The sequence below is a fragment of the Pteropus vampyrus genome, unplaced genomic scaffold (genome assembly GCF_000151845.1).
Source record: "Pteropus vampyrus isolate Shadow unplaced genomic scaffold, Pvam_2.0 Scaffold144, whole genome shotgun sequence".
Taxonomy (NCBI): domain Eukaryota; kingdom Metazoa; phylum Chordata; class Mammalia; order Chiroptera; family Pteropodidae; genus Pteropus; species Pteropus vampyrus.
In genome coordinates, this window is record NW_011888925.1 from 2,998,358 (window position 1) to 3,020,455 (window position 22,098).

At 59.6% G+C, this 22,098-nt stretch overlaps 1 protein-coding gene and 1 pseudogene across 6 annotated transcripts; one reads left to right on the top strand and one right to left on the bottom strand.

The window, feature by feature from the left end:
* The first annotated feature begins 331 nt into the window (after window positions 1-331).
* PCNX3 (pecanex homolog 3) lies at window positions 332-21,506 on the top strand. Of its 6 annotated transcripts, none has more exons than XM_011368837.2 (35): window positions 333-999; window positions 1,327-1,514; window positions 1,751-1,850; window positions 1,977-2,016; window positions 2,116-2,211; window positions 2,427-3,554; window positions 4,051-4,174; window positions 4,254-4,432; window positions 4,896-4,986; window positions 5,352-5,487; window positions 6,740-6,900; window positions 7,648-7,801; window positions 8,054-8,086; window positions 8,363-8,534; window positions 8,640-8,750; window positions 9,089-9,180; window positions 9,339-9,448; window positions 9,612-9,717; window positions 9,810-9,902; window positions 10,067-10,217; window positions 10,972-11,116; window positions 11,449-11,626; window positions 12,641-12,749; window positions 12,904-13,033; window positions 13,467-13,525; window positions 13,624-13,839; window positions 14,510-14,763; window positions 18,338-18,568; window positions 18,707-18,810; window positions 19,114-19,261; window positions 19,360-19,590; window positions 19,665-19,939; window positions 20,272-20,405; window positions 20,489-20,787; window positions 20,864-21,506. In XM_011368837.2, the coding sequence occupies exons 1-35, from the start codon at window positions 847-849 to the stop codon at window positions 21,056-21,058; spliced, it is 6,126 nt and encodes a 2,041-aa protein (XP_011367139.1). In that variant the 5' UTR covers window positions 333-846; the 3' UTR covers window positions 21,059-21,506. The 6 variants fall into 6 exon arrangements, with proteins under 6 accessions (XP_011367135.1, XP_011367137.1, XP_011367138.1 ...); XM_011368838.2 differs by having other exon boundaries at window positions 6,779-6,900; XM_011368833.2 differs by having other exon boundaries at window positions 332-999; window positions 1,977-2,211.
* On the bottom strand, window positions 16,677-16,795 carry LOC111745000 (annotated as a pseudogene).
* Window positions 21,507-22,098: the final 592 nt, after the last annotated feature.

Sequence of the window (22,098 nt, forward strand, 5' to 3'; positions counted from 1 at the left end):
AGTCCACGCCTCCATCCTTTTTCCCCACCTCCCGTAACTCATTGGGAGAGCTCTGCGCTAATTAACTCCGCCGTTATCCAATGGCAACTCTCCCTTTGGTTCCGCCCAGTGGATTTCTTTAGGATGGCAACGCCTGGGTGTGCGCATGCGCTCAAGCTCTTCTACCTTTCGGATTGTTCCTTCCCTCAGACCTAGGCTCTGCGCACGCCCAGAGGGCTCCCCCGCTTCTTTCCCCCGCCGACCGCCTCCCTGCGCTTGCGCATTCATGCTGTCAGGTTTTCCTTTTCCGGGTCCCAACTGGGATAGTCGGGCGCATGCGCCATTGCAGGCTGGCGGCTCGCGGCTCCTTCTTCCGGCCTCCTCCTAGGGCCGGCTCCCGCAGAAGCGGAGCGATCGCGGATCCCGAAGCGAGTGACCTGTGACCCCGGAAGTGTCCCTCAGGGTCCTGGGGCTCTCCCTAGGTCGGAACCGGGAAGCCGTCGCCTGCACCTCCAGAGCACCTACCCCACGCCCACCTCTGGATGCCGCCGACGGGTGCCCGGCCCGTGCCCAGCGCCTGCCTGCAGGCTCGGCCCCTTGGAGCAGTTCTTGGCCGGGGGTGGGGACCCGGACCCCGCCCCTGATGCGGCTCCGCCGCGGCGCTCGGGCCTCGCACCGCTGACTGCCCTGGCCGGCCCCGCCCCCTGCCAGCACCTTCGCCCCACGGACCCCTCTCCCCCGCTGGGGGAGGCCATGGCGTGAGCGCCAGGCCGGGCCCCGGGGCCCTCCGGCGCCAGACGGGGCATGGGCCGGGGGCCGCCCCCATGAGGGTCCCGGGAGGGGGGCGCGCGCTGCAGCGGCGGGGCCATGGGGTCGCAGGTGTTGCAGATCCTGCGCCAGGGGGTGTGGGCCTCGCTCACCGGCGGTTGGTTCTTCGACCCACACCAGAGCACCTTCTCCAACTGCTTCCACCTCTACGTCTGGATCTTCCTGCTTACCTTTCCTTTCTTGCTGTACATGGTGAGGCGCTGCCACCACCTGTAACTCCCGTCAGCGAAAGGGAGGGCGGCCTGGTGGGGATTGGGGACTGCGCCTTGGGCGCTGGGGTGTGGAGAGAGGAGCCACTGCAGAGTTTGGGGTGTGTGGAGGACAAGCAGAATTCTCCCTTTCCTCGGCTGGGTGACCTTGAGCACCTCATGTAATTTCTCTCTCTAGTTAGAATCCGTTGCAGGGTCGTTGTGGTTTCCCAAGGGGTGACATAGTGAATCCTGACCCTGACAGTGGTGGTAGTCCACCCCATGGGGGCACCGTTGGTTGAGAAGGGACCTGACTTGCTGCCACTTCCAGGTTCTGCCCCCCAGCTTGATGGTGGCTGGCGTGTACTGCCTTGTGGTGGCTGTCATCTTCGCTGCCATCAAGACTGTGAACTATCGGCTGCACGCCATGTTCGACCAGGGTGAGATTGTGGAGAAGCGCAACTCTACCATGGGGGAGCCAGAGGAAGAGCCTGCCCAGGGGGACAGCAATCCACTCAGGTAGGTGAGGCTGGGGTTCTGTTTGGGATCCAGGGTTCTTGGTGCCTGGGCCTGAGCCTTGGAGGGTGGAGGAGGGGCTTAGGGAACATCGATTCGTGAGTGGTTGAGCACTTGTTCTGTGGTCCACCCTGGAATTGTCAGAGGACCTTTGAGAAGAGAGAAGCGATGGAGGTTGTCGAGGCAGTACTAGGAAGAGGGTAGGTTAGCTCAAAGCTGATGTTTTTCTCCACTGCCAGGGACCCCGGAGTGGAAATGACAGTGTTTCGGAAAGTTAGTTCCACACCCCCAGTACGTTGTAGCTCCCAGCATTCCGTGTTTGGCTTCAACCAGGTCTCGGTGAGTGGTCCTGGTCCTCAGCCTCTCTCACTCCTCTCCTGGGAGCCCATCTCCACCATGGGTATGTCCTGAGCCTACCTGAGCCTACTGCCTTGTTTGCTCCTTCACACCTCTCTGTTTGCTCAGGAGTTGCTGCCCCGCATGGAGGACTCGGGGCCCCTCAGAGGTAGGTGGCTGCTGCTCAGAGCTGAAGGTGGTGGTGTGGAACGGGATGGCACGCAGCTGCCCTGGGGTCCTGCTGATGCCTCTGGGTACGTGGTTACAGACATCAAGGAGCTGGTGCGGGAGCAAGGCAGCAACAACGTGATCATGACCTCAGCTGATCGAGAGATGCTAAAGCTAAGCTCACAGGAGAAACTGAGTGAGTGGGTGTGATGCGGCAGGGGCTTGGGGGGGGGGACGATGAGCTGTCTTGTTTTTGAGTCATTCCGACTCTGCTACCCTGGGGCTCTCTTTGTTCTCCTGGATGGGTCTCACCCCAGCCGGGCTCTCAGAAAGCAGGAGCCGTAGGACCCCTTAGCCACCAGTTCCTTTCACAGCATGCCTTTCACTCACCTGCCTACCTTTCTTCTACAGTTGGAGATCTTCCCCAGACGCCTCCGGGGGCTGCCCCAGACCCTTCTCTCCCCAGCACAGACTCTTCGGAACGTTCTCCTCTGGCTGGAGATGGAGCCCCCTGGAGTGAGAGCAGTGTGGCTGACACTCCCATGAGTCCCCTACTGAAGGGGAGTCTTAGCCAGGAGCTGAGCAAGAGCTTCTTGACCTTGACCCGTCCTGACCGGGCCCTGGTGAGGACCAGCAGTCGACGGGAACAACGCCGGGGAGTGGGTGGCTACCAGCCCCTGGACCGGCGGGGCTCGGGGGAGCCCATGCCCCAGAAAGCTGGCTCCTCAGATTCCTGCTTTAGTGGCACTGACAGGGAGACGTTGAGCAGCTTTAAGAGTGAGAAGACCAACTCCACCCACCTGGACAGTCCCCCTGGTGGGCAAGCCCCTGAGGGCAGCGACACAGACCCACCGTCTGAGGCTGAGCTGCCCGCCTCACCAGATGCTGGAGTACCCTCAGATGACACACTGCGTTCCTTTGACACAGTCATAGGAGCAGGGACACCGCCAGGCCCGGCCGAGCCACTCCTGGTTGTGCGGCCCAAGGACTTGGCCCTCCTTAGGCCTGGCAAACGGCGGCCACCCATGCGAAGACACACCCCTCCTGGCCGTGCCCCTCGGCGGCCCCTGCTGGAAGGCGGGGGCTTCTTTGAGGATGAGGACACCAGCGAGGGCAGCGAATTGAGCCCGTCCTCCAGTCTCCGATCTCAGCGCCGCTACAGTACTGACAGCTCCTCTTCTACTTCTTGCTACTCCCCTGAGAGCTCTCGGGGCGCAGCAGGGGGGCCTCGGAAGCGACGGGCTCCCCCTGGGGCTGAGGAGGGGACTGCTGTGCCCCCCAAGCGGCCCTATGGGACCCAGCGGACGCCTAGTACTGCCAGCGCCAAAACACACGCCCGTGTGCTGAGCATGGATGGGGCGGGGGGTGATGTCCTAAAGGCCCCCCTGGCTGGCTCCAAGGCTGAGCTGGAGGCCCAGGCGGGGGTGGAGCTTGGTGCTGGTGAGCCCACTGTGCTTCCTGCTGAGGCCCGCAGGGGACCTGCCGCCAACCAGCCTGGCTGGCGGGGGGAGCTACAGGAGGAAGGTGCTGTAGGGGGAGGTAAGTGCCAGTTCCAGGGCTGGGGAGGGATGTGAGCTAGGTAGGGGGCTTGGGTTTGGGCAGTGGTCTGGCTGGAGTGGACCTGGTCAGTCATCTCAGCCTCTGTTTTAGGCAGCAGGTGGGTATGGATTTGGTGGTTAAGTGACATTTTCTGCCAAACCCCTCAGATAAGCAGGGCTGCAGCAGTGGGGAAAGGGGCAGAGAGACCTCTGGCACCTTGCTCTGGATCCTGCAGTTAGCACCTGAAGCCTCTGCCCTTGAGAACTCTCAGCATCCACATTCGTCATTCTGGGCTAGGGCAGACCATACTGTCCTTATTTCCAAAGGTGAAAACTGAGGCACAAGTGGTTAGGTGACTGGGCTGAGCCCAAGCCAGGGCATGGTTGGACTAGGCCTGACCTCATTTCCAGGCGGGAGCACCTGTGCTACCCCCACCCGTACCTCTAGCTCTGTCTAAGCCAGTGTCACTTATGCTCTGGGACCTCTCTCTGGGCAGTGGCCGAGGAAACAGGCAAGCGAGACCGCTCCAGCAGTGTGAGGCGGACACAGGCCATCCGGAGGCGCCACAATGCAGGCAGCAACCCCACTCCTCCAGCGTCTGTCATGGGTTCACCCCCCAGGTGAGGACCTGCCGCCGGTCGGGGGGCTGTAGGGCCAGCTGGCTCTACCTGGTACTGACCCCTGGCTGGCCCTCCCCAGCAGCCTGCAGGAGGCTCAGCGTGGCCGCGCTGCCTCCCACTCCCGGGCGCTGACGCTGCCCTCTGCCCTGCACTTCGCCTCCTCCCTGCTGCTCACCCGGGCTGGTGCCAACGTGCACGAGGCCTGCACCTTCGATGACACCTCCGAGGGCGCCGTGCACTATTTCTACGATGAAAGTGGTGAGCACCTCCCTGAGTCCCGTGGCCTGGCCTCTGCCCCCGGCCAGCCCAGCCCTCCCTCTCTCTCTCCTGCTGAAAGTCTTTGTCGCCCCAGCAGCAGCACTCGCTGTCGGGCACGTACTAATCCTGGTGTCAGACTTGCAGCCTCCCTGAGGTGTAGGTAGTCTCATCGTCCCCGTTCTGCCAGTGAGGAAACAGGCATAGTCTGAAGTCACAGGCCGAGTGACAGGCTGAGTGAGTGAGTGCCCTGGCTGAGTCCACACCAGGGTGGCTGACTGTAAGGCTCAGGCCCTTGACCAACAGGCCCTCTCCAGTCTAGCTCTCGTCCTCAGGAGCTGGACAGCCATCCAGAAGGACACAGCACAGGGTTCTTCTTTTCTAAGTGTCCTTGGTGCCCACATGGGTCGGGCCTTGGTGTTCCCGTCCCTGACCCGTTGCCTCATGTCCCACACCCCTGCCCTAGGCGTGCGGCGTTCCTACACCTTTGGGCTGGCTGGAGGTGGCTACGAGAACCCTGTTGGGCAGCAGGGGGAACAGGCAGCCAATGGGGCCTGGTGAGTCTCCAGGTGTGGGCTCCCGTTTCCGGGAGGTTTTCTCTGCTGGGCTGGGGAAGGGGCAGCTCCGACCCTCTAGGAGGAGAGGAGGGCAGGGAGCGGTGAAGGGCGGGCCTGCAGGGGTCCCTTGGGTTTCTGACTCCACGACACTTCCAAGCAGGGCTTTCAGGACCTTCTGGGAAGCCCAGGTTCTGGAGGGAGGCACTTCTACCACCTGCCTCCTCTGGACCTCTCTCTTCCATGCTGCTTCTGGGTATCCAAGCAGCCCACATGGGTCCTCAAGTCATGGCCTGGTGCCGGCCTTAACCCTACCCTGTCCCAGGGCTCACCAGAGGCCCTGACCCTCATGGCTGTGGTTCCCACAGGGACCGCCACTCACATTCCTCCAGCTTCCACTCTGCTGATGTCTCTGAGGTGGCAGGTGGTCTGAACCTGCTGCAGCCGAGGCCCGTGGTTCTGCAGGGCATGCAGGTGCGCCGAGTGCCCCTGGAGATCCCAGAGGTGAGGAGCCTGCCGTCGGGGAAGGACCTGCAGGAAGGGACGGTGGGGGACAGATCATCAAGCCCTCGCCCAGGTACCAGGAGGGGCAGGCAGCTGAGCGAGGGCTCCAGGGGCCCTAAGGTGTCTGTCCTGACCTTTGCTGGCTGGCACAGGATGTGCAGGCCCCAGGTCTGAATGGTTCAAAGAGCCCCTTATTTGCTTATTCGGCAAACACATCTGGAGTTTCTTCCTTGTCCTGGAGAGACCCACAGTTAGTGGAGACCGTGGGTGTTACCAGTGGTACCTGCAGAAAGGGACTGTTCAACTTATCAGATGGTGACTGCTGCTCCCTGTGCTGGACACCTGACGTGTGGGATAGCTTGGGGACGTTGTTCATGCTCATCATCTTAGTAGTTACTAATAGTGCCCTCTTTCTGTCTTAAAAGTGCCGTGATTTGGGTAATAATTTGCATTGCTCACCTAGTAAGGGCAGTACTAAGAGTACACGAAGTAAAGATTCAGAGTTTAAATAGTCACGGAAGGAGCACCCATGCATCCACCACCCAGGCCACCAACAGACTGGACATTGCCCAGAGCCCTGTGTACCCTAATTGATGCTTACATTCTCCTTAACCTTCGTATGGGGTAGCAATGTCATCCTTACACAGCTGACGGCCACCTCCTGGGACAGGGGCTTTGACTGCATCTTTGACTCTCTGTTGTACTCCAGGGCCTAGTACAGGGCCAGGCCCATCGTTGTCCCTGTAAGTTCTTGTTGAATGAAGGACACAGGAGGCCCAAAGAGGTTAAGTAGTTCACCCAGGGCCTCACAGCACTGGCATTGGCACCAGGCCTGTTCTCAGGGCCAGTTCTGTATGTGTTTCGGGGTGGGCTGCTCAAAGCAACCCTGATGGCTCTGCCCGAGAGGTAGGTAGGTAGCATTTGTGCTGGTCCCAAAGGATAAGGTAGATTTCACTGAGCCCAGGAAGAGGCAGGAGAGGTCACCTGAGTGGGGAAGACAGACATGGCAGTTAGTAAGTCTGGCCCCTGGCAGCTCCAGAAGTCTCCGATAGCCACTGAGCCATGTGCTGGGACCTGAAGCAAGGAGCAGACCCTTGTGGTGGAGGGTCAGGGCAGGCCACAGGGCCACTAGAAGGTGGGGACTTTTATGCTGGAAGGGGTGGTCGCCCGGCCAATGCGTGCTGACGGGCGGGGGTGGCGAGGACCCCTGTGGGGGGCGAGGGGCTGATGGCCGCGGCTGTGGGGACTGCAGTTTGACCTGCTGGACCAGGACTCCCTGCACGAATCCCAGGAGCAGACGCTGATGGAGGAGGCGCCGCCCCGCGCCCAGCACAGCTACAAGTGCTGGCTTTTCCCTGGCCGCTGGACCTCTGTGCGCTACGAGCGGCTCGCCCTGCTGGCCTTGCTGGACCGGTGAGTGCCCACCTGCCCTAGCCCCAGTCCCTGGGGCGTCCCTGGCCCCTGGCCTTCCAGACACTGTGAACACGCTGACTGCGAGAGGTCACTGAGGGCGTGTTGACAGCTGGAGCCTGCAGTGGGGTTTCTTTAGATTCCTCTGGGGTACAAAGGGGTGCCAAGTAGATGGTGCTCTAGTCACGCCGTCTTTCCCAACGCTCTGCTCAAAATTGATCATTTCTGTTTAGTATGTTATTTTTTCTGTGATACATTTGGTTAAATTGAGTTCTGTAGCCTAAAAAAGCTGACAAACCATTTGTCTCAGCCTTCTCATCTTTCAGGGGAAACTGAGGCCCAGAAAGTCAGATAGAGAAATTAGATGACTTTTGTTGTCTCTGGACAGTTTTGGCTTAGAACCCACGTCCTGGCTTTCTCTACTCTGGGCGTCTCCAGGCACTGTGGCTGGTGTGTGTTGGACATTGCCTGTGTGCATAGTGTGGCATGCCTGAGGAGTAGTGGCACCTGGAGCCCTCACGGTCTAGAGGAGGCAAAGATTGGAATTCAGGGTAGCCACAGAGTGGCTTCCTAGATCACGTGCAGCCTGGTCTTGCCCCTGAGAGGTCACAGGGTCAGGTATTCATAGTGTGAGGGCTGGCCTGGGTGCCCGGACGGGGGCCTTTGTGGCCAGGTCCTGCCCCCGCACCCCAACTCCTTGCCCCACTAGCGGGTGAGGAGGTGGGCGCGCTGACCCTGCCGTCTCTCCAGGACGCGGGGGCTGCTGGAGAACATCCTCGGCGTCGGCCTAAGCAGCCTGGTTGCCTTTCTGGGCTACCTGCTGCTGCTCAAGGGCTTCTTCACCGACATCTGGGTCTTCCAGTTCTGCCTGGTCATTGCCTCCTGCCAGTACTCCCTGCTGAAGGTCAGGCCTGACTCCCTGGCTCTCCTTCCCCGACCTTGTCCCTGATGTCTTGAGGGAGGGTGAACTAGAAAGCAGATCAGAGGGCTAAGACCTCCTGTAGCCAGCCCTTCATTTCACGAATGGGTAAAGTTGAGGGTCAGTTTGAGGGTCCTGCCCTGGTTACTGATAACAGCCTGATTATGGAGCTCTGACTCCCCACTCCCTGACGTGGGCACTGGCTCTCGTGGCCAACGAAGCTCCCATTTCTTCCAGAGTGTCCAGCCTGATGCGGCATCTCCCATGCACGTAAGTACCGGCAAAGCAGCGTCTGTGTCCAGGCGGCTGAGCCCCGGGCGGGGCTGAGGCCAGGTGGGAAGGGGTTGGCTGGAGGAAGGCAGTGCTCCCTAACCACGCACATGGCCCCAGATCCTTGGTCCTGTGGCTCCCACCCTGCCAGGCTTTCTATCTTGGGTCCAGGGCTGGGTCTCGGGCATGTGAATGTGCATGTGCACACGTGAGTGTGCACGTGCATGCAGGGTGGTCAGTGGGGGAGGCCTGCCTCCTCACTAGCCCACTCCCCAGGGCCACAACTGGGTGATCGCGTACAGCCGGCCTGTCTACTTCTGCATCTGCTGTCTGCTCATCTGGGTACTGGATGCCCTGGGCTCGGCTCAGCCCTTCCCGCCCGTCTCCCTTTATGGCCTCACTCTCTTCTCCGCCTCCTTCTTCTTCTGTGCCCGTGATGTGGCCACTGGTGAGACTGGGCAGGGCTGCAGTGGCCCTGGGGAGTGAGGCCCCAAAGGTGGTGGGTCCAGGGGTGGCCCACAGGCTCACTGGGCCCTCGCTTTTCTCCTGCCAGTGTTCACCTTGTGCTTCCCATTGGTATTCCTCCTGGGCCTCCTGCCCCAGGTCAACACCTGCCTCATGTACCTGCTGGAACAGATAGATATGCACGGCTTCGGGGGCACAGGTATGGTGCCCACAGGTCACTTGGGGGTTGGGAGGCAGTGTGGGGCCCAGAAGGGCCCAGAGATTAGGTCCAAGGCTCCAGTCTTCTGCCGAGCCTTCTCCCGCATTGTTACTGTGGATTCTAAGAGCCCATCTCTTCCTCTCCCGTCCCCGGGCAGGTGGTTTAAACCCCAGAGTGCCAGATGTTCTGGAGGCCTCTGAGGGCTGCAGGGAACAGAGAACAATGGGCTGGGGTCTCAGGAAGATTAGCCTCTGGGAGTTGAGGGACAGCGGGGCGGGGGTGAGGTGGGGTGCCAGTGGGCAGGAATGGAGCTTTAGCTGCTGTTTCTCACCTAACAGCCGCCACCAGCCCACTCACTGCAGTCTTCAGCCTCTCCCGCAGCCTGCTGGCAGCTACCCTGCTCTACGGCTTCTGCCTTGGGGCCATCAAGGTAGGGATGACCTATGGGGTGGGGGGCATGCTGAAGCTCGGGGGGGTTGTTGGGATAGGGCTGCAAACTGGGCTCGGCAATGGCTTCTCCCATGGAGGGCACCCCCACTCCCCATGCTTACCCTCACCTCCCCTGACCAGCATGGGTTCTCTCCCCAGACTCCTTGGCCAGAGCAGCACGTCCCGGTCCTCTTCTCGGTCTTCTGTGGCCTCCTGGTGGCACTGTCCTACCACCTGAGCCGGCAGAGCAGTGACCCCACTGTGCTCTGGTGGGTGCCTGCATGAGTCTGTGCACGCACACGTGTGTGTTTGTGTGTGTCTTTGCATGGCAAGGGCTGGGGGTGGTTTGCGCATGTGCCTGTCACTGACTGACCCTGGGGCCTGTGGGAGAGGGGAGGTCTCCCCAGACCCAGGTCTTCTCACCCACCCCAGGTCTCTGATCCGGAGCAAGCTCTTCCCTGAGCTGGAGGAGCGGAGCTTGGAGACAGCCCGGGCCGAGCCCCCAGACCCCCTGCCAGACAAGATGCGCCAGTCGGTGGTGAGGAGTCGGAGTGTGGGGCTCTAGTCTTGGGGTGAAGGGCTGAAAGGGGATGTGGTCAGCCACTGAGTGGCTTTTTCCTGGCTCTGCAGCGTGAAGTCCTACACTCTGACCTGGTGATGTGTGTGGTGATCGCCGTGCTCACCTTTGCCATTAGCGCCAGCACCGTCTTCATTGCCCTGAAGGTTCGTGTGGCACAGGCCACCTTCTCCTCCTTGGTCCTTGCAGGAGCCTGCTCGACCAGAGGGCCCTGGGCAGCCATGGCCCCGTGTCTCCTTGGCCCCTGCCTAGCCTGTGCCCAGGCCCCCTGTGGCTCCTTGGCTGAGCCTCTGGCCTCTTTCTCTTGCAGTCAGTGCTGGGGTTCGTGTTGTACGCGCTGGCCGGGGCTGTGGGCTTCTTCACACATTACCTGCTGCCACAACTCCGCAAACAGCTGCCCTGGTTCTGCCTGTCGCAGCCCGTGCTGAAGCCTCTGGAGTACAGCCAGTACGAAGTTCGCGGTGAGTGCCTGCTCGATTTCCTGGCCCACTGAGCTCTGGTGGCAGCGGGGTCCTCTCTGCTCAGAGTACCAGCAGGGGGCAGCCTCGGCCCTGTCTGCTTCACTACCCTCCGTGCCCTCTCCTGCCTGCCAGGTCCTAGCTTGTCCCCAGCTCCGCTCTCACCCTGCCTGCTCTGCCTTTTTTTGCTCGCTTTGTGTTCTAGGAGATGGAAGAATTCCAGGGCCATAAAAGGATCTCTTGTCCAGAATTACAGAGTGGTCACCAGCAGACTAGATCTGCTGGTGCACATTTTCCCTTGGGCAGTGCAACAAACGTACCCCTTGAGCCTGTATTTAAACTTTTGGATTTGCTATACCGAGGTCCACAGACCTGCATTTCTTAAACAACTAAAGATTTTGCATTTCCATGTGGCTACAGTTAGCTCGAGCCAAGTGGCAGTGGCCCCTTCAGAAGGGTCCACTGCGTACTTGACCTCACCCAGCCCGCTCTGGCTTTGGTGGGCATCTGAGATGTCCTCGTCAGCCCTTAGAGCACCTTCCCTGAGTCCATAACATGCCCCACCCGGGCCTCCTCACCTTCATTTGAGCTGCCAAACATCACTTCTCCTGTCAGAGTCTCTATAGACCCAGAACACCACATCCTGCGGTCTGCCCTCCTTCCAGCTTTCCTCCCAGGGCACACCTGTCCTGGCCTTACAGTGGGAGGGGAGTGTGGAGGGTCAGGTGCTGACCAACAGTCCCGCCATCTGTTGCAGGTGCTGCCCAAGTGATGTGGTTTGAGAAGCTATATGCCAGCCTGCAGTGTGTCGAGAAGTACCTCATCTACCCTGCCGTGGTGCTCAATGCCCTCACGGTGGACGCCCATGCCGTCGTCAGCCACCCAGACAAGTTCTGCCTCTAGTGAGTACCACTCGCCATCCCACTGTGTATATTCCCGTGTGACACATGGGGAAACTGAGGCCCAGAGAGGGAATGAGATCTGCCTCAGTTACCCAGCAAGCTAAAGTATGTCTCTAGCTCTTAAAATACTTCCTGTTGCCTCTTTGAAAGATGTGTCCCCCAAATGTGCCTAAGTGGGGTGACCCCTTTAGAGGGCAGAGACTAAGAATCACTGGCCCAAAAGAGCAGGGCCAGCCCAGCAGAGCCCAGGCCAAGGCCAGCAAGGGGTAGGCACCACACGCACTGTTTCCGGAGCCCCCTCTGGGGATCTCACATCTGCCCCTTACCCACAGCTGTCGGGCGCTTCTGATGACCGTGGCTGGGCTGAAGCTTCTGCGCTCGGCCTTCTGCTGCCCACCCCAGCAGTACCTGACCTTGGCCTTCACAGTCCTGCTCTTCCACTTCGACTACCCGCGCCTCTCCCAGGGCTTTCTGCTTGACTACTTCCTCATGTCCCTGCTCTGCAGCAAGGTGAGCTGGCAGCCAAGCTGCAGGCTCCAGGCTGTGCAGCAGGAGCACGACCTTCTCCCTCGGTGGGAGGTGGGGGGCATGCCCTCCCCAGGGGCCTGCAGCCCTCTCAGCCACTGCCCTGCATCAGCCCCAGTGTGGACCTTTGCAGCAGCTCCTCCGGGGGCAGGGAGGAAGCTGTGGTTTAGAGAGGTTAAATGACTTGTCTCCAGTCCCTCAGAGAATTGGTGGTCAGCCAGAATTTGAATTCAGGTCTTTCTGACTTCATAGCCTTTTCTTTGAACCATGATACTTGACCACCTTCCTCGTAAGCAGACAGGATAGGACTTAGCCTTGTCCTCCGGACACTAGTCTCTGAGTTTTGCTTCCTTGCTAGCTACGGCCTTGGAGTCCAGTTAAGAGCTGAGTTTCAGAAGCCCTTAGGGCCTAGGTACATACAGACTGCTCTGCCAGGTTGTAGGATTCCCCAGTCAGGTCAGGGGACAGGTCACATTGAACAAAGTGCACCTGGCACTGTCCTGGAGGCTCGCAATGGGACCCCAGCACAGGCCTGATCCTTTTTCTCACTGACATAAGCATTCTAGTCTGGTTTTCTGGTCTGGCCCAGGATGGTGGACATCCAAACTGTCACCCCCTGAGGGCAGGGCCTGTGACCGTCTCTTGACTTTTGGTACCATAGTTGAGGCCCAGCATCATCACTGACCGAGAGGCATGGCCTGAGCAAGTCATTTACCTGCTCTGCTTTTTCTGAACCTCAACTTTTTCATCTGTGAAATGGGATGACGGGTGGTTGTGTCAATTAAGTGGCTAATGCCCTCGCAGAGTGGTTGCTTTGTTGGGGTTGCTAATGGTAACATGTGCTTGAGCTAGCTCCAGAAAGGGCTGGGAGTGATCTTGAGCTTTATTCCCGTGCGAGCAGCCAGTGGAGTAGGCCCAAGGCTCTGAGTAGGTACTTGGTAGACCCCACGTTTGTGAATGACCTTGTGTCTCTTACTTTCTCCCCCATGACCCTGCCAGCTGTGGGACCTGCTGTACAAGCTGCGCTTTGTTCTGACCTACATCGCACCCTGGCAGATCACCTGGGGCTCAGCTTTCCATGCTTTTGCCCAGCCCTTTGCCGTGCCACGTACCCGGCCTACTGCCCACTGCCTGGGTGGGGATGTGCAGAGAGGGTCGGGGCCTGGGATCGGGGTCGTGGGGGTGGGTTGGCAGGGGTGAAGGGTGGTGAGGGGGGCTGGGGAGGGTCCGATGTGTTGGCCATCTCCTTGACTCGCGCCCAGACTCGGCCATGCTGTTCGTTCAGGCCCTGCTCTCGGCGCTCTTCTCCACGCCCCTCAACCCCCTGCTGGGCAGTGCTGTCTTTATCATGTCCTACGCGCGGCCCCTGAAGTTCTGGGAGCGCGACTACAAGTGAGTCTCCTGGGAGACGGGCGTGTTGCTCAGAGGGACCCTGGGAGGAGGGGGGCTGCCGGACGGGACAGGGAAAGTAGCTGGGAGGAAGGAAGGAGTTGGGAGCCCAGGCCAGCTGGGGTGCAGAGAGGGTCCCACAGCAGAGCTGAGTGACATGGTGGGTTTCACCGGGCTGACCTGATGAAGGCAAAACCCAGGCCAGGCCAAGGCCTTGGGCTCACATCCTAGGCTTCTCAGCCGTGTGGTCCTGAGTGATTCCCTTCCTGTCCCTGGCCTCAGCTTCCTCCTGTATAATGGGGCTGTCATGGCATCCACCCAGACCATGGTGGCATGGGCTCAGGGAGAACGCAGTGGCTTGCCAGCGGGGGTCGGCGTCTGAACCCTCGGCAGCCCCACTCTGGGCCAGCTGCGTTGTTGCTCTTTCTCTGAACAGCACTAAACGTGTGGATCATTCCAACACCCGCCTGGTCACACAGCTGGACCGGAATCCCGGTGTGTACCCAGCCATCCGGGGGCTTTCCAGTGGGGCCTCCTGGGGAGGGAGCCTAGCTTGTCATGTTATCCACTTGTCTGTTTACCCTGGGTCCCAGGCGCTGATGACAACAACCTCAACTCCATCTTCTATGAGCACTTGACACGCTCGCTGCAGCACACGCTGTGTGGGGACCTGGTGCTGGGCCGCTGGGGCAACTATGGCCCCGGCGACTGCTTCGTCCTGGCCTCCGACTACCTCAACGCCCTGGTGCACCTCATTGAGGTTGGCAATGGCCTCGTCACCTTCCAGCTGCGTGGCCTTGAGTTCCGGGGTGAGCTGTGGGGGCTGGGCCTGACACAGGGCACCGTTTCATAGTGTATGCGGGCTGGCTTCTAGTCTAGTTCTGCCCTGGTTTGCTAGGTGATGTTGAGCAAGGCACTTCCTGGGCCTGGGTTCACCAGTTGGAGCAGTGAGGTGGCAGGGTCTCCTTTGGCCAAGCCCTGTGACTGACCTGACTTTGGGTCTGAACAGGCTGCTGTGGTGAAAGCTTGGACCTGGAGCTCTGGGTTCTCCTGCCAGCTCCTGCTGGCCTGCTCTGTGGTCTTGGGCTTGGCCCAGGGTGGGGGCCACGTGTAACCACTGGTGAGTGAGCTAGCTCCTTCCCCTCAGGAAGATGCACACATTGGGTGTTCGATTCAGAAGAAGCCACAGAGGGCCACCCTTAGAGGGGCACAGGTCCTGAGCGCCATGAACCTGAGCAAGTCACTCTGGTGGAGCTTCGGTCTTTGTAAATGAGGGATCAGAGCCTGTTCGGCTCACTCTCACCCTACTGTGGCCACCGAGAGTCTGGAGGGAAGGGGCTCCATTTGTTCACTTACTCACAGCTTCCTGATAGGGAGGCTGAATGGCACAGGCCTCCGATGCCATACCTGGGCACTTGCTGGGGAGGAGGCAGGCAGGGATGTCCTAGTGGCCGCCTGATTGGCACCCCTCCCCCGTAGGTACGTACTGCCAGCAGCGTGAGGTGGAGGCCATCACGGAGGGCGTGGAGGAGGATGAGGGCTGCTGCTGCTGTGAGCCGGGCCACCTGCCTCGGGTTCTGTCCTTCAATGCTGCCTTTGGGCAGCGCTGGCTGGCCTGGGAGGTGACGGCCAGCAAGTACGTGTTGGAGGGTTACAGCATCAGTGACAACAATGCAGCCTCCATGCTGCAAGTCTTTGACCTCCGCAAGATCCTCATCACCTACTACGTCAAGGTACAGCAGCGATGGCTGGGCAGCAGGGGTCCCACTGGGGAGCACTCACTGATGGGAGCATCCTGAATGCCATCTTCTGGATCATTGGGAGCCTGATTTTCCCAAGGGATGCAGAGGCCTCAGCGAGTTTAAGTATCCTCCAAAGTGCCACTCTTGGACAGCCAGCCTCAGGGGACCCAGCGGCTTGTGTGGCTCTGACAGTGGGGTGCCCAAGATGGGCTTCCTGTCACTCTCCTCCAGAAGGCTCACTCTGGGCAGTGAGTATTGGGCAGGTGGGCAGCACGTGCAGATCCCTGCACTGGGCTGCTGGTCCCAAGAGGGGCAAACGCTAAGGCCAGCCTTTCAGACCACCAAGCTCCCTGCTCCCCATCCCTGGTTGTGGCATTCATGAGTCTCGGGAGCAGCTGCCAAGCAGTGGTGCTTACTGAGGGGCAGGCTCTGTGCCAGGCACCTCTGCGGAGCTGGGTGAAACCTACCACACCCCCCAGGACAGATCTGCTCTTTCAGTTGTGGAAGTTGGCTTGAAGACAGGAAGTGATTTGCCTGAGGCCCCAGAATCAGGAGAAAGTGGCAGGGCCGGGCTCAGACTGTGGCCCTGAGCCTCCCCGTCTCAGCCCAGTGCTCCAAGCCCAGCCCGAGAGTCTCAAAACCCGTTGTGGGTGGTGGGGATTGTGAGGCACGGTGTGGCAGTCCAGAGGGAGCTCGGTTCTGGGAAGCCTGAGTTGTCACTTCCCTTGCTGTGCCTCGGTTTACCCCCTTAAGAAGTGAGGATTGTTGTAGTTGTGAGATGGCAGGAACTGTGAGGCTTTATGGCCCCTGGAATAAGGGCACTTATGGGAGTGGGGTGGGTTGGTCACAGCCCAGGTCCCCTTGTACCCTTTTAGCATCTGCTGTGGGGCTCCTTGTGTGGAGCCTGGATGGGTGACCTTTTGGGGGTCAAGAGAGCCTGCCCAACTGAGCTCCTCTCTGGGGCAGTGCTGTGCATCCCCCAGCTGTCCTTTTGCCTCCCGTGGACGTCCCATCTATCATACCCCAGAGACGCTATGGTTTTTCTGTAATTTTTCTGTCCACCCACCCACTCCAGGGGAAGGGTTTGTGAGCTCCCCATCCCTCCCCGCTCACTTTCACCAAGAAAGAGACTGTGGTCCAGACAGGGACATTCCCAGCCCCAAGTCACCCAGAGGTCACGGTCCTGGCTATCTTCCCCTCCCATCTCAAGAGAGGTTCTCATGCCCAGGTCACCCTGCTGCCTCCCAAGAGCCCAGCTCAAGGCCAGCGTAGCCTTCTCAGGGCTTTGCACCAGGCACCCGGCCAGGCCTGAGCTGGCAGGCCGAGAGGAGCTCCGCCCTGCCAAGTGTGTTGTCCCGTAAGGAAGCCAACTTGCCACAGCTGTCTCAAGGGCTGGGCAGAATCTGAGCGGTAGAGATTCCTGGAGGACTTGAGGAAGGGCTCCGTCAGAGATGGAGTATAAGGTGAAGCTTGAAAAGACCAGTTGGGGCTGCCAAGGGCAAGGCCTGAGGACAGCAGGTGTGCAGGCAGCCCCTCAGGCTGGGGGCAGTGTACAGATGTGTCCTATCCAGCTCTTAGTGTTGGCAGACCAGGCAGAGCCCTTCCTGTGCCACTTCGGCCCACCCTGGTGCCTCCTCTGCACCTTGCCCTTCCTGAAGAGTCACTAAGTTCAGTTGAGTGACAGACTCAATCTAAGCCCCACAGCCAGAGACACTGGCCCCACATCTGCCTATAGCGAAGTCTTGGGGTCTCAACATTTCCAAGCCCAGGCATCTTCACTATCCTATTTGGTGTTTTTGTTTGTTTGTTTATTTATTTTATTTTAGGCAAGGCAACCCTTGGTTGACTTCACAGATTGCAAGGACCTTGTCAGCTTACAATCTCTTCTTTTTTTTTATTTTTTACGCCTACAGCACCTGATCTTCTTAGGTAGTTTCCCATCCAAGTACTATCCAGGCCTGACCCTGCTTAGCTTCCAAAATCAGATGGGATCAGGCTTGTTAAGGGTAGCATGTCCATAGACCTGTTTGGTCTTTTTAACAACCCTTTCAAAGAAGCAGGACTGGTGTCATTGGCCCCTTTTATAGCTGAAGAAACTGGCTCACCCCTGCAGTTAGGTGGGGATGAGAGGGGAAGGATGCCACGGCCATGAGACCTGTGAGGATTCAGTGAGCTGGCCCACGTGGAACACTGAGCAGAGTCCGACTCCTTAACGCACGCTCGCGAGAGCTGTGACAGCTGAGAACCACTCCAAGGGCTGGGTCTCCAGAGAGCTGGAGTTTCACAGAACACACTGGCAGTGGCAAAAGTTAATGGGCACTGTATGCCAGGCCAGCTCCCCGCCGCACCCCTGAGGGTTTTCCTTTTTGGTTCTTGGGGGCTGTGGTGGGGCCCAGACTGTGGGGATGCCCTCTGGGCAAGAAATTCAGGAGCTGGTCTGCCTGTGGCCCAAAGCGACCCCACAGCCATCCTGCCCCCACTCACCCCATTAGGCTCCTGGTCCCCCTTTTGCTAATGGGTCAGCCCAGCCCTCTCCAAACAGTTACCCACCTGTCCACCACCCAGGTGATGCTGGGTTCAGGCCTCCGGCTGCTAAGCCACCCACAACCATGATCTCCAGGGGTACTCCAGAGAGCTGTTTGAGGCCCTTGGCTTTTCCCAGCTTGTACTGTGTACTGTGGTCATTTTGCCCAGGCTCCTGGACTCCATGCCCCACCAGAGCCACCCTGCTGGACATCCCTACTGCTTGGGTGCCCTCTGTTCATGGCCAGCTATGTTACCCTCCCCAGCCATGAACTTCCCACCCTTTACCCAGGCAGAGGGCCAACCCTGGCGGCTCCATCCCAGGGTGGCACATGGAATCCCAGTAACCTCACTGGCTGCCAGCTGCCAACCTCACACTGCCTGTCCATGCTGGCTGTGCCAGCTGCCTGCCTTCCAGAAGCTCTTCATTTGTCCAAACCCCTGATTAGAAACCAGCAATCTCTTAAGGGGGTCCACGAGCCCCTGACTTTGGGCACAGTTGCTTTTTCTCTGAGGAGAGGCCCTATGGCTGTCCCATTTCAGCTGCCTAAAGAGACCCGTAGGACTTGGGGCACTTAGGCCCCACTGGCCTGCAGCTGGCCCCTCTATCTCAACCTGCTCTTCCAAGGCCTCTGAGATCTGGGTCCTCTGGCATCATGGTATCAAAGGTCCTAGGATTCCAATCCTAGCTCAGTCTGCCCTGCGGTTCAACCTTAGGCAGGTCTCTTGTCTGAACCCTAGTTTCCCTTACAAATGGGGCATCTTCTGAGGAAGCGAGCGAGCACTGGTCACAGTGCAGAACTCTCCAGGGGACGCTTCCTATCCACTTTCTCGATCTTCCTCTCCGGTTTAGGGGAGAGGGGCAGACTTGCCTGTGTGGCTTCACGGAGCTGAGACTGGACACAAGATGAGTATTCTAGGAAGCAGACATCGGCTCAGTACAAGGGAGAAGCTTCTTTACCCCATCGCTTTCTCCTGCAGTGGCCAGGCTCGGGCAGTACTCGTCACTGGCCCAGCCCTGATGCCTGCTCTCTCCTCTCAGAGCATCATCTACTATGTGAGCCGCTCACCAAAGCTGGAGGCATGGCTGAGCCATGAAGGCATAGCGGCTGCCCTGCGGCCTGTGCGGGCTCCTGGCTACGCTGACTCAGACCCCACCTTCTCGCTGAGCGTGGACGAGGACTATGACCTTCGCCTCTCCGGCCTCTCGCTGCCCTCCTTCTGTGCGGTACACCTGGAGTGGATCCAGTACTGTGCCTCCCGGCGCAGCCAGGTCTGGCCACCACTACCCTGGGCTGCCTTCTCCCCTCCCTGGGAGAGTCCCTTTAACCCTCAGCCTTTCGGCCCCAACCCCAGATTCCCTGTCCCAAGGCTGAGCTGGGCTCTGGGGATGGGGGTCCTTGTGCCACAGCCCGTGGACCAGGATTGGAACTCGCCGCTGGTCACGCTGTGTTTCGGCCTGTGTGTGCTGGGCCGTCGGGCCCTGGGGACTGCCTCGCACAGCATGTCTGCCAGGTGAGTGCCCACAGGCCCAGCCGGGCCCGCCACTCTTCCCTCCGCCCCATCAGTGAGGAGCTCCGAGTCAGAGGCCCCCAGGAAGCACCTCAATCCTTCCTTCAATGTGGCCCTTGTGGGCAAGGCACCTCCCAGTTGTCACCTTGTCTGCTCCTCACCATCCTGTGAAGGGACCTGGGGCAGAGACTGACCTCCTTGTCAAGGTGGGGAAACTGAGGCCTGTTCTGAAGACTGCTCTCGGGTCCGACCACTGGATGTAGTTGAGCTCCGACCTTGGCGCTCACCTCCCTGCTCCTCTTCCAGCCTGGAGCCCTTCCTCTATGGCCTGCACGCACTGTTCAAGGGCGACTTCCGCATCACCTCCCCACGCGACGAGTGGGTCTTTGCTGACATGGACCTGCTTCACCGCGTGGTGGCGCCTGGAGTTCGCATGGCCCTCAAGCTTCACCAGGTTGGGAGAGGTGTGCCCAGGCTGGGTAGGTAGGCGCTGGGTCAAGCCCTTCCCCAGGGCAGGGGCCACTGACCCCAGCCCTCCTGCCCTCCCCGCAGGACCACTTCACATCCCCAGATGAGTATGAGGAGCCAGCCGCTCTGTACGATGCCATTGCAGCCAACGAAGAGCGGCTGGTCATCTCTCACGAGGGTGACCCGGCCTGGCGCAGCGCCATCCTCAGCAACACGCCCTCGCTGCTGGCACTGCGCCACGTCCTGGATGACGCCTCGGACGAGTACAAGATCATCATGCTCAACCGGCGCCACCTGAGCTTTCGCGTCATCAAGGTGGGGATGGCCCACCCACCCAGCTTGGCCCCCTCCCCAGTGCCAGCCCCCTGACCCTTGCGTGTGGCCCGCAGGTGAACCGTGAGTGTGTGCGCGGCCTGTGGGCCGGGCAGCAGCAGGAGCTGGTGTTCCTGCGCAACCGCAACCCCGAGCGTGGCAGCATCCAGAACGCCAAGCAGGCTCTGCGCAACATGATCAACTCCTCCTGTGACCAGCCGCTTGGCTACCCCATCTACGTGTCGCCCCTTACCACCTCGCTAGCCGGCAGCCACCCCCAGCTGCGGGCGCTGTGGGGTGGCCCCGTCAGCCTGGGTGCCATTGCCCGCTGGCTTCTGCATAGCTGGGAGAGGTGAGCCCTTCCTGCCAGCCCAGCTCGGGGGGCCAGGTTCTTGGAGCAGGAAGCTGAGACTGAGATGAAGCTATTCCTTCTGAGGTCTCGGGAAGTGCTGGAGCCAGGATGGACCCTGCAAGCTGACCCCCTCCCAGAGCCGAAGGTGGCCTTTAGCCTTAAGAGCCATTGATAATGCCTGCCAGAAAAGACCCTGCAAAGTAGATGGCAAAATCTCTTAGAGACAGGACCCCGGGGCTCACGAATGTTAGGTGACTTGTCCTGGGGCTGGAGACTTCTGCTTGTGATGTCTCTGCTCACCTCCACGCCAACTTCTTCACTCCCCACCCCAGGCTTCATAAGGGCTGTGGTGCTGGCTGCAACAGTGGCGGGAATGTGGACGACTCGGACTGCAGTGGAGGTGGTGGTTTGACCTCCCTCAGCAGTAACCCCCCCTTGGCACACCCCACACCCGAGAACACAGCAGGTGAGCCGGTGAGGCCAGGCTGAACCAGTAGTTGAGGGGGACAGCTTAACTGAGGTCTTCGCCCTTTTATCTGTTTCTTACAGGCAGTGGTGACCAACCCCTCCCACCAGGCCCTGGCTGGGGCCCGAGGCCCTCCCTGAGCGGTTCTGGTGATGGGCGCCCCCCTCCTCTGCTGCAGTGGCCCCCGCCTCGGCTCCCTGGACTGCCCCCTGCTTCTCCTGTCCCCACTGAGGGTCCCCGGCCCTCAAGGCCCCCTGGCTCTGGTCTTCTCTGTTCTGAGGGTCCCAGTGGGAAGTGGAGCCTAGGGGGTCGGAAGGGGCTGGGAGGATCTGAAGGGGAGCCAGCCTCAGGGAGCCCCAAAGGGGGCACCCCCAAATCTCAGGTAAGGGTCCTATGGGAAGGGAGGGCCCTGGGCAGCTCAGGTCTGCTCTCCCACCAACTTACCTCCCCTTCCCCAGGCTCCCCTAGACCTCAATCTCAGCCCGGATATCAGCACCGATGCCTCACCTCCCAGAGTAGCCCAGGACATTCCTTGCTTGGACAGCAGTCCTCCCGAGAGTGGAACACCTGTGGGGGCCTCAGGTGACTGGCCTGCCCCTGCTGAGGAGCGCGAGAGCCCAGCCGCCCAGCCCCTGCTGGAACATCAGTACTGAATGGTCCAGTGCCCTCCGGATCCTAGCCCAGGATTCAGTAATTTGGACCCTGGCCTCTGGCCTTCTCTGCTGGACCACAGAACTGAGTGGCTTTGGCTTCCACATCCAAACCCTGACCTCTGACTGCCTTAGCCAGAGCACCAGAACTGAGTGGCCCAGATCTCTGACCTTGACCCCTGGTCTCTCATCTCTAGTCCAGGGCCTGGACTCCCCAAAATGAGGCAGGAAGCCTCCCAGCCAGGCCCGAAGAGCCAAACCCACGGGCTGGTCCCGCTTCAAGCCCGTGGCCGGGACTGACTTGGCCTCTGGGCCTGCACTGCCTGCAGGGGCAGCCCCTCGGCCTGGACCCGGGGCTGAAATGTGGGAAGGGTGGTTTCTTTTTTTTTTTCCTTTTTTTTTTTTTTGTGCTTCGGCGACACCAGAATTAATAACACTATTTTTGATTTTGTTCGGTGGTTTCTTCTTTCTGGGAGTGTTTGCGGGGAGGGTAGAGAAGGTCCTGGACAGGTCAGTGTGGATAAACATGGAATGGGGATGAAGGATATGGGACTGCATTATGATGGAGATCAAGGTCCGACTAAGGCAGGATTCAATTAGGCCTGGGTCCTCTTCCTCACAAGCTTGTTCTCATTTCACGCCTTCATCTGAAGTCCATTTTGTTCAGTTTCTCACCCCTATAATATCTGAAGACTTCCAGTTCCAGTGGGCTGGCTTCTATAATTATCAGCCTTGACCTTAGCCAAAGCCTTTCTCTGAACTTAATTTCTCTAGCTATAAAGATGACAGCTGTCTAAGGTGTTTTAAGAATAAGTGAGAGCATGTGTAGAGCAGGTCCCGATGCTCAGCAAGTGCTCAGAAACAGTCGCAGTGTCTGAGCACCTGTTGTGTGCCGCAGAAGCTAGACACTAGGTGTCCTGCTCTTGCCCTCCCAGTTGGTCGGAACACAGGTAACACTGTTCTCGTTTTTCGGCCGCGGGTTGGAGGCCCAACAGCCCGCTGGGCTGGGCCTGGCTCCGGCAGAGCGCTCTGTGTGCGGGCTG

What these genes read in the sequence shown, in the direction of transcription:
- PCNX3 (XM_011368833.2), top strand. Translation starts at nt 847, where the DNA reads ATGGGGTCGCAGGTGTTGCAGATCCTGCGCCAGGGGGTGTGGGCCTCG. An exon ending in GCCAGTACTCCCTGCTGAAG is followed by an intron (nt 7,802 to 8,053) that starts GTCAGGCCTGAC and finishes CATTTCTTCCAG; the next exon opens with AGTGTCCAGCCTGATGCGGC. An exon ending in TCATCACCTACTACGTCAAG is followed by an intron (nt 14,764 to 18,337) that starts GTACAGCAGCGA and finishes CTCTCCTCTCAG; the next exon opens with AGCATCATCTACTATGTGAG.